Below are 14,582 nucleotides of genomic sequence, written 5' to 3'. Positions count from 1 at the left end.
ATACATTACTTATCCTGTACTGATCCTGAGTTACATCCTGTATTATACTCCAGAGCTGCACTCACTATTCTGCTGGTGGAGTCACTGTTTACATACATTACATTATTTATCCTGTACTGATCCTGAGTTACATCCTGTATTATACTCCAGAGCTGCACTCACTATTCTGCTGGTGGAGTCACTGTGTACATACATTACATTACTTATCCTGTACTGATCCTGAGTTATATCCTGTATTATACTCCAGAGCTGCACTCACTATTCTGCTGGTGGAGTCACTGTGTATACATTACATTACTTATCCTGTACTGATCCTGAGTTACATCCTGTATTATACTCCAGAGCTGCACTCACTATTCTGCTGGTGGAGTCACTGTGTACATACATTACTTATCCTGTACTGATCCTGAGTTACATCCTGTATTATACTCCAGAGCTGCACTCACTATTCTGCTGGTGGAGTCACTGTGTACATACATTACTTATCCTGTACTGATCCTGAGTTACATCCTGTATTATACTCCAGAGCTGCACTCACTATTCTGCTGGTGAAATCACTGTGTACATTACTTATCCTGTACTGATCCTGAGTTATATCCTGTATTATACTCCAGAGCTGTTCTCACTATTCTGCTGGTGGAGTCACTGTGTACATTACATTACTTATCCTGTACTGATCCTGAGTAATATCCTGCATTATACTCCAGAGCTGCACTCACTATTCTGCTGGTGGAGTCACTGTGTACATACTTATCCAGTACTGATCCTGAGTTACATCCTGTATTATACTCCAGAGCTGCACTCACTATTCTGCTGGTGGAGTCACAGTGTACATACATTACTTATCCTGTACTGATCCTGAATAATATCCTGTATTATACTCCAGAGCTGCACTCACTATTCTGCTGGTGGAGTCACTGTGTACATACATTACATATCCTGTACTGATCCTGAGTTATATCCTGTATTATACTCCAGAGCTGCACTCACTATTCTGCTGGTGGAGTCACTGTGTACATACATTACATTACTTATCCTGTACTGATCCTGAGTTATATCCTGTATTATACTCCAGAGCTGCACTCAGTATTCTGCAGGTGGAGTCACTGTGTACATACATTACTTATCCTGTACTGATCCTGAGTTACATCCTGTATTATACTCCAGAGCTGCCCTCACTATTCTGCTGGTGGAGTCACTGTGTATATATATTACTTATCCTGTACTGATCCTGAGTTACATCCTGTATTATACTCCAGAGCTGCACTCACTATTCTGCTGGTGGAGTCACTGTGTACATACATTACATTACTTATCCTGTACTGATCCTGAGTTACATCCTGTATTATACTCCAGAGCTGCCCTCACTATTCTGCTGGTGGAGTCACTGTGTATATATATTACTTATCCTGTACTGATCCTGAGTTACATCCTGTATTATTCTCCAGAGCTACACTCACTATTCTGCTGGTGGAGTCACTGTGTACATACTTATCCTGTACTGATCCTGAGTAATATCCTGTATTATACTCCAAAGCTGCACTCACTATTCTGCTGGTGGAGTCACTGCATACATACATTATTATCCTGTACTGATCCTGAGTTATATCTTGTATTATACTGCAGAGCTGCACTCACTATTCTGCTGGTGGAGTCACTGTGTACATACATTACTTATCCTGTACTGATCCTGAGTTACATCCTGTATTATACTCCAGAGCTGCACTCACTATTCTGCTGGTGGAGTCACTGTGTACATACATTACTTATCCTGTACTGATCCTGAGTTACATCCTGTATTATACTCCAGAGCTGCACTCACTATTCTGCTGGTGGAGTCACTGTGCACATACATTACATTACTTATCCTGTACTGATCCTGAGTTACATCCTATATTCTACTCCAGAGCTGCACTCACTATTCTGCTGGTGGAGTCACTGTGTACATACCTTACATTACTTATCCTGTACTGATCCTGTGTTATATCCTGTATTATACTCCAGAGCTGCACTCACTATTCTGCTGGTGGAGACACTGTGTACATACATTACTTATCCTGTACTGATCCTGAGTTACATCCTGTATTATACTCCAGAGCTGCACTCACTATTCTGCTGGTGGAGTCACTGTGTACATACATTACTTATCCTGTACTGATCCTGAGTTACATCCTGTATTATTCTCCAGAGCTACACTCACTATTCTGCTGGTGGAGTCACTGTGTACATTACTTATCCTGTGCTGATCCTGAGTTACATCCTGTATTACGCTCCAGAGCTACACTCACTATTCTGCTGGTGGAGTCACTGTGTACATACATGACATTACTTATCCTGTACTGATCCTGAGTTACATCCTGTATTGTACTCCAGAGCTGTACTTACTATTCTGCTGGTGGGGTCATTGTGTATATACATTACATTACTTATCCTGAGTTACATCGTGTATTATACTCCAGAGCTGCACTCACTATTATGCTGGTGGAGTCACTGTGTACATACATTACTTATCCTGTACTGATCCTGAGTTATATCCTGTATTATACTCCAGAGCTGCACTCACTAGTCTGCTTGTGGAGTCACTGTGTACATACATTACATTACTTATCCTGTACTGATCCCGAGTTATATCCTGTATTATACTCCAGAGCTGCACTCACTATTCTGCTGGTGGAGTCACTGTGTATACATTACATTACTTATCCTGTACTGATCCTGAGTTATATCCTGTATTATACTCCAGAGCTGCACTCACTATTCTGCTGGTGGAGTCACTGTGTACATACATTACTTATCCTGTACTGATCCTGAGTTACATCCTGTATAATACTCTAGAGCTGCACTCACTATTCTGCTGGTGGAGTCACTGTGTACATACATTACTTATCCTGTACTGATCCTGAGTTACATCCTGTATTATACTCCAGAGCTGCACTCACTATTCTGCTGGTGAAATCACTGTGTACATTACTTATCCTGTACTGATCCTGAGTTATATCCTGTATTATACTCCAGAGCTGTTCTCACTATTCTGCTGGTGGAGTCACTGTGTACATTACATTACTTATCCTGTACTGATCCTGAGTAATATCCTGCATTATACTCCAGAGCTGCACTCACTATTCTGCTGGTGGAGTCACTGTGTACATACTTATCCAGTACTGATCCTGAGTTACATCCTGTATTATACTCCAGAGCTGCACTCACTATTCTGCTGGTGAAATCACTGTGTACATTACTTATCCTGTACTGATCCTGAGTTATATCCTGTATTATACTCCAGAGCTGCACTCACTATTCTGCTGGTGGAGTCACTGTGTACATACATTACATTACTTATCCTGTACTGATCCTGAGTTACATCCTGTATTATACTCCAGAGCTGCACTCACTATTCTGCTGGTGGAGTCACTGTGTGCATACATTACTTATCCTGTACTGATCCTGAGTAATATCCTGTATTATACTCCAGAGCTGCACTCACTATTCTGCTGGTGGAGTCACTGTGTACATACATTACATTACTTATCCTGTACTGATCCTGAGTTACATCCTGTATTATACTCCAGAGCTGCACTCACTATTCTGCTGGTGGAGTCACTGTGTGCATACATTACTTATCCTGTACTGATCCTGAGTAATATCCTGTATTATACTCCAAAGCTGCACTCACTATTCTGCTGGTGGAGTCACTGTGTACATACATTACATTACTTATCCTGTACTGATCCTGAGTTACATCCTGTATTATACTTCAGAGCTGCACTCACTATTCTGCTGGTGGAGTCACTGTGTACATACATTACATTACTTATCCTGTACTGATCCTGAGTTACATCCTGTATTAGACTCCAGAGCTGCACTCACTATTCTGCTGGTGGAGTCACTGTGTACATACATTACTTATCCTGTACTGATAATGAGTTACATCCTGTATTATACTCCAGAGCTGCACTCACTATTCTGCTGGTGGAGTCACTGTGTACATACCTTACATTACTTATCCTGTACTGATCCTGTGTTATATCCTGTATTATACTCCAGAGCTGCACTCACTATTCTGCTGGTGGAGTCACTGTGTACATACATTACTTATCCTGTACTGATCCTGAGTTACATCCTGTATTATTCTCCAGAGCTACACTCACTATTCTGCTGGTGGAGTCACTGTGTACATTACTTATCCTGTGCTGATCCTGAGTTACATCCTGTATTACGCTCCAGAGCTGCACTCACTATTCTGCTGGTGGAGTCACTGTGTATATATATTACTTATCCTGTACTGATCCTGAGTTACATCCTGTATTATTCTCCAGAGCTACACTCACTATTCTGCTGGTGGAGTCACTGTGTACATTACTTATCCTGTACTGATCCTGAGTTACATCCTGCATTATACTCCAGAGCTGCACTCACTATTCTGCTGGTGGAGTCACTGTTTACATACATTACATTACTTATCCTGTACTGATCCTGAGTTATATCCTGTATTATACTCCGGAGCTGCACTCACTATTCTGCTGATGGAGTCACTGTGTACATACATGACATTACTTATCCTGTACTGATCCGGAGTTACATCCTGTATTGTACTCCAGAGCTGCACTCACTATTCTGCTGGTGGAGTCACTGTGTACATACATTACATTACTTATCCTGTACTGATCCTGAGATATCCTGTATTATACTCCAGAGCTGTACTTACTATTCTGCTGGTGGGGTCATTGTGTATATACATTACATTACTTATCCTGAGTTACATCGTGTATTATACTCCAGAGCTGCACTCACTATTCTGCTGGTGGAGTCACTGTGTACATACATTACTTATCCTGTACTGATCCTGAGTTATATCCTGTATTATACTCCAGAGCTGCACTCACTAGTCTGCTTGTGGAGTCACTGTGTACATACATTACTTATCCTGTACTGATCCTGAGTTATATCCTGTATTATACTCCAGAGCTGCACTCACTATTCTGCTGGTGGAGTCACTGTGTATACATTACATTACTTATCCTGTACTGATCCTGAGTTACATCCTGTATTATACTCCAGAGCTGCACTCACTATTCTGCTGGTGGAGTCACTGTGTACATACATTACTTATCCTGTACTGATCCTGAGTTACATCCTGTATTATACTCCAGAGCTGCACTCACTATTCTGCTGGTGGAGTCACTGTGTACATACTTATCCAGTACTGATCCTGAGTTATATCCTGTATTATACTCCAGAGCTGTTCTCACTATTCTGCTGGTGGAGTCACTGTGTACATACTTATCCAGTACTGATCCTGAGTTACATCCTGTATTATACTCCAGAGCTGCACTCACTATTCTGCTGGTGGAGTCACTGTGTACATACATTACTTATCCTGTACTGATCCTGAGTTACATCCTGTATTATACTCCAGAGCTGCACTCACTATTCTGCTGGTGGAGTCACAGTGTACATACATTACTTATCCTGTACTGATCCTGAGTAATATCCTGTATTATACTCCAGAGCTGCACTCACTATTCTGCTGGTGGAGTCACTGTGTACATACATTACATTACTTATACTGTACTGATCCTGAGTTACATCCTGTATTAGACTCCAGAGCTGCACTCACTATTCTGCTGGTGGAGTCACTGTGTGCATACATTACTTATCCTGTACTGATCCTGAGTAATATCCTGTATTATACTTCAGAGCTGCACTCACTATTCTGCTGGTGGAGTCACTGTGTACATACATTACATTACTTATCCTGTACTGATCCTGAGTTACATCCTGTATTAGACTCCAGAGCTGCACTCACTATTCTGCTGGTGGAGTCACTGTGTAAATACATTACATATCCTGTACTGATCCTGAGTTACATCCTGTATTATACTCCAGAGCTGAACTCACTATTCTGCTGGTGGAGTCACTGTGTACATACATTACTTATCCTGTACTGATCCTGAGTTACATCCTGTATGATACTCCAGAGCTGCACTCACTATTCTGCTGGTGGAGTCACTGTGTGCATACATACATTATTATCCTGTACTGATCCTGAGTTATATCCTGTATTATACTCCAGAGCTGCACTCACTATTCTGCTGGTGGAGTCACTGTGTACATACATTACATTACTTATCCTGTACTGATCCTGAGTTACATCCTGTATTATACTCCAGAGCTGCACTCACTATTCTGCTGGTGGAGTCACTGTGTACATACTTATCCTGTACTGATCCTGAGTTACATCCTGTATTATACTCCAGAGCTGCACTCACTACTCTGCTGGTGGAGTCACTGTGTGCATACATTACTTATCCTGTACTGATCCTGAGTAATATCCTGTATTATACTCCAAAGCTGCACTCACTATTCTGCTGGTGGAGTCACTGCATACATACATTATTATCCTGTACTGATCCTGAGTTATATCCTGTATTATACTCCAGAGCTGCACTCACTATTCTGCTGGTGGAGTCACTGTGTACATACATTACTTATCCTGTACTGATCCTGAGTTACCTCCTGTATTATACTCCAGAGCTGCACTCACTATTCTGCTGGTGGAGTCACTGTGTACATACATTACTTATCCTGTACTGATCCTGAGTTACATCCTGTATTATACTCCAGAGCTGCACTCACTATTCTGCTGGTGGAGTCACTGTGTACATACATTACTTATCCTGTACTGATCCTGAGTTACATCCTGTATTATACTCCAGAGCTGCACTCACTATTCTGCTGGTGGAGTCACTGTGTACATACCTTACATTACTTATCCTGTACTGATCCTGTGTTATATACTGTATTATACTCCAGAGCTGCACTCACTATTCTGCTGGTGGAGTCACTGTGTACATACATTACTTATCCTGTACTGATCCTGAGTTACATCCTGTATTATACTCCAGAGCTGCACTCACTATTCTGCTGGTGGAGTCACTGTGTATATATATTACTTATCCTGTACTGATCCTGAGTTACATCCTGTATTATTCTCCAGAGCTACACTTACTATTCTGCTGGTGGAGTCACTGTGTGCATACATTACATCACTTATCCTGTACTGATCCTGAGTTATATCCTGTATTATACTCCAGAGCTGCACTCACTATTCTGCTGGTGGAGTCACTGTGTACATACATTACATTACTTATCCTGTACTGATCCTGAGTTATATCCTGTATTATACTCCAGAGCTGCACTCACTATTCTGCTGGTGGAGTCACTGTGTACATACATTACATTACTTATCCTGTACTGATCCTGAGTTACATCCTGTATTATACTCCAGAGCTGCACTCACTATTCTGCTGGTGGAGTCACTGTGTACATACATTACATTACTTATCCTGTACTGATCCTGAGTTACATCCTGTATTATACTCCAGAGCTGCACTCACTATTCTGCTGGTGGAGTCACTGTGTATATATATTACTTATCCTGTACTGATCCTGAGTTACATCCTGTATTATTCTCCAGAGCTACACTTACTATTCTGCTGGTGGAGTCACTGTGTGCATACATTACATCACTTATCCTGTACTGATCCTGAGTTATATCCTGTATTATACTCCAGAGCTGCACTCACTATTCTGCTGGTGGAGTCACTGTGTACATACATTACATTACTTATCCTGTACTGATCCTGAGTTATATCCTGTATTATACTCCAGAGCTGCACTCACTATTCTGCTGGTGGAGTCACTGTGTACATACATTACTTATCCTGTACTGATCCTGAGTTACATCCTGTATTATACTCCAGAGCTGCACTCACTATTCTGCTGGTGGAGTCACTGTGTACATACATTACATTACTTATCCTGTACTGATCCTGAGTTACATCCTGTATTATACTCCAGAGCTGCACTCACTATTCTGCTGGTGCAGTCACTGTGTACATACATTACATTACTTATCCTGTACTGATCCTGAGTTACATCCTGTATTATACTCCAGAGCTGCACTCACTATTCTGCTGGTGGTGTCACTGTGTACATACATTACATTACTTATCCTGTACTGATCCTGAGTTATATCCTGTATTATACTCCAGAGCTGCACTCACTATTCTGCTGGTGGAGTCACTGTGTACATACATTACATTACTTATCCTGTACTGATCCTGGGTTACATCCTGTATTATGCTCCAGAGCTGCACTCCCTGGGGGGATCTCTGGTGTACTCGGCTGTTTTCCTCCGCTGTGCAGTTGTATATTTAGTGCTAGACGGGATCAGATCCTGGGAGATTAAAGGGGCGTTCATAGAATAGACAATTGTCACTTATCCACAGTAGAGGTGATTTGAGTCTGATCATTGGGGGCCCGCCGATCATTAGAAAGGGGCTCCTGAGTCCCCCGCTCTCCTTCACGGCACGCTCCAGTGAGGAGTTTGAATGGAGCTCTATTTAAGGTCTATGGGAATGAAGTGGCCGCTGAGTAGAGCGCTCGAGTGCTTCTATCGGACCCCATAGACATTGAATGCAGCGGTAGGGCGCATGCTCGATCACCACTCCATTAGGGCTCCTCCTCACTGTGGAGGAATGGGGGGCTCAGGACCCCCATTCTAGTGATCAGTGGAGGTCCCAGTGATCAGACACTTATGTGGACTCTGTGAATCTCCTGTATAATGCGGCCGTGTGGTGCCAAAATGGTCCCTGATAAGAGGGGAGGAGTTACTGTAAGGAGGGAGGAGTCACCTGTTGTCCGTCTCTGCTCATGGGCAGGGTTGAGGTCAGGATAGCCCTGCACATAGGTGGTCTTCAGTAACCCCTCCGCTATTTGCTGGCCCGCCATCTCTTGTATTCGTTTCTGTATGGAGTCGGTGAGGTCGATATAAGCCTCGTCAATACTCGCTCTCTCCACCACCGCAAATCGAGACATGATCTCCATGACTTCCACGCTGGCCTCCCGATACCTGAAGACACAGGAGATGACATCATCAGGGATCCCTTATACCGCGCCATTCCCGGCCTGGGCGGGGGTATCACACTCACTTTGTGAGGTCGGCCTTCCCATGAGTCTCAGCGACGCGGGCGAGCTCCAGGTCCGCACACAACTTCTTGGCATCGTTAGCGAACATGTTCCGGGTCACCCCAAAAGCTCGAGCTTCATAGCTAACGGCAATGATCCTGCAGAAGGAAGAGCAAATCAGGAACCGCGTCTGTGCAGAGGGTCTGGAGCTGTGTATCAGAATATCGGGTCTACCCGCTATACAGATAACAAGCGCTGGAGGTGTCCGGGCATCTGACAGGACAGCCCTGGGGCCTCCCGGCACTCTATAAAGGGGATACGTGGCGGATATGCTGCCAGGGATCACAGTAGGAGCCTCGAAGATTGAGGTTGTCTGTAAGGTCCACACGCTGTAGGCGGGGCCTCAGGGGGAGGTGATCAGTGACGACCACCGCTGCCATGAAACCGGCGCAGAAGAGAGAGAGATGTAAACCAGTAATACAGGACGGAGGGGCAGCTCGTCACGTGTCGCTGCGCGGGAACAGATGAGGACTGGGCTTCGCTCACGCTCGCCCGGATCCACGGTACGATAAACACCGCTGGCGCCGGCGGACCGCTCTATAAAGGTGTGCAGAGTTTTGAGGGGAGAAATGCCAGCGGCCCTTTATTCCCATCAAGTCTGTCAGCGGTGGCGGCTCTGACGCAGATGTGAACACCGCCGCGGTCTCTGCTGGCGCCGCTTCCATCACAGCCTTGATATTGTGATCCGCCGCCGGACGTCAGGTGGAGCCGCGCAGCAGCCATGACGCCGGTGTGAGCCTCACCCTCCTCCTCTCCAGGTCTTGTACTGCACCACCACCACCGGCTTGTTCTTCAGCTCCGGCCTCAGTCTCTGCTCCACCTGTACATAGAAGCAGTCCATGTCCACCAGAGCCACCACCCGCTGCGGACCGGACTCCATCATCAGAGCACGCGCAGGAGGCGGAGCATCAGAGTCCCAGAGCCCCGCCCACACAGCGCAAAACCTGCCAAAACACAGACACGTCAACTACTACACAACCATGGGAGGAGAAGGGAGGCTGGGGGGAGTAGTCCGGGGAGTCACTGTAGTGTACAGACACTGGGGGTAGTAGTCCGGGGAGTCACTGTAGTGTATAGAGACTGGGGGTAGTAGTCCGGGGAGTCACTGCAGTGTACAGACACTGGGGGGTAGTAGTCCGGGGAGAGTCACTGTAGTGTACAGACACTGGGGGTAGTAGTCCGGGGAGTCACTGTATGTACAGACACTGGGGGTAGTAGTCCGGGGAGTCACTGTAGTGTATAGAGACTGGGGGTAGTAGTCCGGGGAGTCACTCTAGTGTACAAACACTGGGGGGTAGTAGTCCGGGGAGAGTCACTGTAGTGTACAGACACTGGGGGGTAGTAGTCCGGGGAGAGTCACTGTAGTGTACAGACACTGGGGGTAGTAGTCCGGGGAGTCACTGTATGTACAGACACTGGGGGTAGTAGTCCGGGGAGTCACTGTAGTGTATAGAGACTGGGGGTAGTAGTCAGGGGAGTCACTCTAGTGTACAAACACTGGGGGGTAGTAGTCCGGGGAGAGTCACTGTAGTGTACAGACACTGGGGGTAGTAGTCCGGGGAGTCGCTGCAGTGTATAGACACTGGGGGTAGTAGTCCGGGGAGTCACTGCAGTGTACAGACACTGGGGGTAGTAGTCCGGGGAGTCACTGTAGTGTACAGACACTGGGGGTAGTAGTCCGGGGAGTCACTGTAGTGTACAGACACTGGGGGGTAGTAGTCCGGGGAGAGTCACTGTAGTGTACAGACACTGGGGGTAGTAGTCCGGGGAGTCACTGTATGTACAGACACTGGGGGTAGTAGTCCGGGGAGTCACTGTAGTGTATAGACACTGGGGGTAGTAGTCCGGGGAGTCACAGCAGTGTACAGACACTGGGGGTAGTAGTCCGGGGAGTCACTGCAGTGTATAGACACTGGGGGTAGTAGTCCGGGGAGTCACTGTATGTACAGACACTGGGGTAGTAGTCCGGGGAGTCGCTGCAGTGTATAGACACTGGGGGTAGTAGTCCGGGGAGTCACTGTATGTACAGACACTGGGGGTAGTAGTCCGGGGAGTCGCTGCAGTGTATAGACACTGGGGGTAGTAGTCCGGGGAGTCACTGTATGTACAGACACTGGGGGTAGTAGTCCGGGGAGTCACTGTATGTACAGACACTGGGGGTAGTAGTCCGGGGAGTCACTGCAGTGTACAGACACTGGGGGTAGTAGTCCGGGGAGTCACTGTATTTACAGACACTGGGGGTAGTAGTCCGGGGAGTCACTGTATGTACAGACACTGGGGGTAGTAGTCCGGGGAGTCACTGCAGTGTATAGACACTGGGGGTAGTAGTCCGGGGAGTCACTGCAGTGTATAGACGCTGGGGGTAGTAGTCCGGGGAGTCACTGTATGTACAGACACTGGGGGTAGTAGTCCGGGGAGTCACTGTAGTGTACAGACACTGGGGGTAGTAGTCCGGGGAGTCACTGTAGTGTATAGACACTGGGGGTAGTAGTCCGGGGAGTCACTGCAGTGTATAGACACTGGGGGTAGTAGTCCGGGGAGTCACTGTAGTGTACAGACACTGGGGGTAGTAGTCCGGGGAGTCACTGTAGTGTATAGACACTGGGGGTAGTAGTCCGGGGAGTCACTGTATGTACAGACACTGGGGGTAGTAGTCCGGGGAGTCACTGCAGTGTACAGACACTGGGGGTAGTAGTCCGGGGAGTCACTGTAGTGTAGACACTGGGGGTAGTAGTCCGGGGAGTCACTGTAGTGTAGACACTGGGGGTAGTAGTCCGGGGAGTCACTGTAGTGTATAGACACTGGGGGTAGTAGTCCGGGGAGTCACTGCAGTGTACAGACACTGGGGGTAGTAGTCCGGGGAGTCACAGCAGTGTACAGACACTGGGGGTAGTAGTCCGGGGAGTCACTGTATGTACAGACACTGGGGGTAGTAGTCCGGGGAGTCACTGTAGTGTATAGACACTGGGGGTAGTAGTCCGGGGAGTCACTGTATGTACAGACACTGGGGGTAGTAGTCCGGGGAGTCACTGCAGTGTACAGACACTGGGGGTAGTAGTCCGGGGAGTCACGGTAGTGTACAGACGCTGGGGGTAGTAGTCCGGGAAGTCACTGTAGTGTACAGACACTGGGGGTAGTAGTCCGGGGAGTCACTGCAGTGTATAGCCACTGGGGGTAGTAGTCCGGGGAGTCACTGCAGTGTACATACACTGGGGGGTAGTAGTCCGGGGAGTCACTGCAGTGTATAGACGCTGGGGGTAGTAGTCCGGGAAGTCACTGTAGTGTACATACACTGGGGGTAGTAGTCCGGGGAGTCACTGCAGTGTATAGACGCTGGGGGTAGTAGTCCGGGAAGTCACTGTATGTACAGACACTGGGGGGTAGTAGTCCGGGGAGTCGCTGCAGTGTATAGACACTGGGGGTAGTAGTCCGGGGAGTCACTGTAGTGTATAGACACTGGGGGTAGTAGTCCGGGGAGTCACTGTATGTACAGACACTGGGGGTAGTAGTCCGGGGAGTCACTGCAGTGTATAGACGCTGGGGGTAGTAGTCCGGGGAGTCACTGTATGTACAGACACTGGGGTAGTAGTCCGGGGAGTCGCTGCAGTGTATAGACACTGGGGGTAGTAGTCCGGGGAGTCACTGTATGTACAGACACTGGGGGTAGTAGTCCGGGGAGTCGCTGCAGTGTATAGACACTGGGGGTAGTAGTCCGGGGAGTCACTGTATGTACAGACACTGGGGGTAGTAGTCCGGGGAGTCACTGTATGTACAGACACTGGGGGTAGTAGTCCGGGGAGTCACAGCAGTGTACAGACACTGGGGGTAGTAGTCCGGGGAGTCACTGTATGTACAGACACTGGGGGTAGTAGTCCGGGGAGTCACTGTAGTGTATAGAGACTGGGGGTAGTAGTCCGGGGAGTCACTGTATGTACAGACACTGGGGTAGTAGTCCGGGGAGTCACTGCAGTGTATAGACACTGGGGGTAGTAGTCCGGGAGTCACTGTAGTGTACAGACACTGGGGGTAATAGTCCGGGGAGTCACTGTAGTGTACAGACGCTGGGGGTAGTAGTCCGGCCTGTACCTCCACCTCCAGTCTCCGGCTCTTCAGCTTCCCGCCAAGCTTCTGACAAGCCAGGTGACGTCACCATGACTGGCCGCGGCTGCGCTGTTGGAGTTTGAGGGCGGATCGTTGATAGACCACGTGTTTCGTTAGGATCCTTCGCGCAGACGCAAAGCGAACGGTCCGAGCACGTCGTCAGCGCGCATGCTCTGTGTGGCTCATGCCGGGGTCCTCGCCGTGTTCCCGGGAGATGGCGGAGCAGGTGCGGGCTCTGTGTGAGCGGCTGGTGCAGGCGGTCACCGTCATCATGGAGCCCAGCTCAGCCCAGGAACACAGGCTGGATGCGCTGAAGGTGAGGGCGAGAGGCTGGGGCTGCTCCGATACAAGTCCGAGGGGATGGAGGAGCCGAATTATACGGGGGAGGGGGAGGTGTAATATATACCGGAGGATACAGGGGAGGAGGGGGGGTGTAATATATACCGGAGGATACAGGGGAGGAGGGGGGGTGTAATATATACCGGAGGATACAGGGGAGGAGGGGGGGGGGGTGTAATATATACCGGAGGATACAGGGGAGGAGGGGGGGGGGTGTAATATATACCGGAGGATACAGGGAGGAGGGGGGTGTAATATATACCGGAGGATACAGGGGAGGAGGAGGGGGTGTAATATATACCGGAGGATACAGGGGAGGAGGGGGAGGTGTAATATATACCGGAGGATACAGGGGAGGAGGGGGGTGTAATATATACCGGAGGATACAGGGGAGGAGGGGGGGGGTGTAATATATACCGGAGGATACAGGGGAGGAGGGGGGGGGGTGTAATATATACCGGAGGATACAGGGGAGGAGGGGGGTGTAATATATACCGGAGGATACAGGGAGGGAGGGGGGGGGGTGTAATATATACCGGAGGATACAGGGGAGGAGGAGGGGGGTGTAATATATACCGGAGGATACAGGGGAGGAGGGGGGGGGGTGTAATATATACCGGAGGATACAGGGGAGGAGGGGGGTGTAATATATACCGGAGGATACAGGGGAGGAGGGGGGGTGTAATATATACCGGAGGATACAGGGGAGGAGGGGGGGGGTGTAATATATACCGGAGGATACAGGGGAGGAGGGGGGGTGTAATATATACCGGAGGATACAGGGGAGGAGGGGGGTGTAATATATACCGGAGGATACAGGGGAGGAGGGAGGTGTAATATATACCGGAGGATACAGGGGAGGAGGGGGGTGTAATATATACCGGAGGATACAGGGGAGGAGGGGGGGTGTAATATATACCGGAGGATACAGGGGAGGAGGGGGGGTGTAATATATACCGGAGGATACAGGGGAGGAGGGGGGTGTAATATATACCGGAGGATACAGGGGAGGAGGGAGGTGTAATATATACCGGAGGATACAGGGGAGGAGGGGGGTGTAATATATACCGAGGATAAGGGAGGAGGGGGGGTGTAATATATACCGGAGGATA

General features: G+C 48.1%; 1 protein-coding gene across 2 annotated transcripts in view; it reads right to left on the bottom strand.

Annotated features, from left to right (window-relative positions):
* LOC142709505 (DNA polymerase eta-like) overlaps positions 1-13,204 on the bottom strand; it is a 35,532-nt gene extending 22,328 nt beyond the window's left edge. For both annotated transcript variants that reach the window (XM_075848481.1, XM_075848482.1), the window contains exons 1-4: positions 13,117-13,204; positions 9,774-9,974; positions 8,994-9,128; positions 8,697-8,914 (exon numbers count right to left, since the gene is read on the bottom strand). In XM_075848481.1, the coding sequence (XP_075704596.1) occupies positions 8,697-8,914; positions 8,994-9,128; positions 9,774-9,913 (493 nt within the window). In that variant the 5' untranslated portion in view covers positions 9,914-9,974; positions 13,117-13,204. The remainder of the gene's footprint in view (positions 1-8,696; positions 8,915-8,993; positions 9,129-9,773; positions 9,975-13,116) is intronic.
* Positions 13,205-14,582: the final 1,378 nt, after the last annotated feature.

This window comes from Rhinoderma darwinii, unplaced genomic scaffold (genome assembly GCF_050947455.1).
Source record: "Rhinoderma darwinii isolate aRhiDar2 unplaced genomic scaffold, aRhiDar2.hap1 Scaffold_4102, whole genome shotgun sequence".
In the NCBI taxonomy this organism is placed as follows: Eukaryota; Metazoa; Chordata; class Amphibia; order Anura; family Rhinodermatidae; genus Rhinoderma; species Rhinoderma darwinii.
Note: the sequence above shows the minus strand (reverse complement) of the source record. Positions and strands in the feature narration are given on the sequence as shown.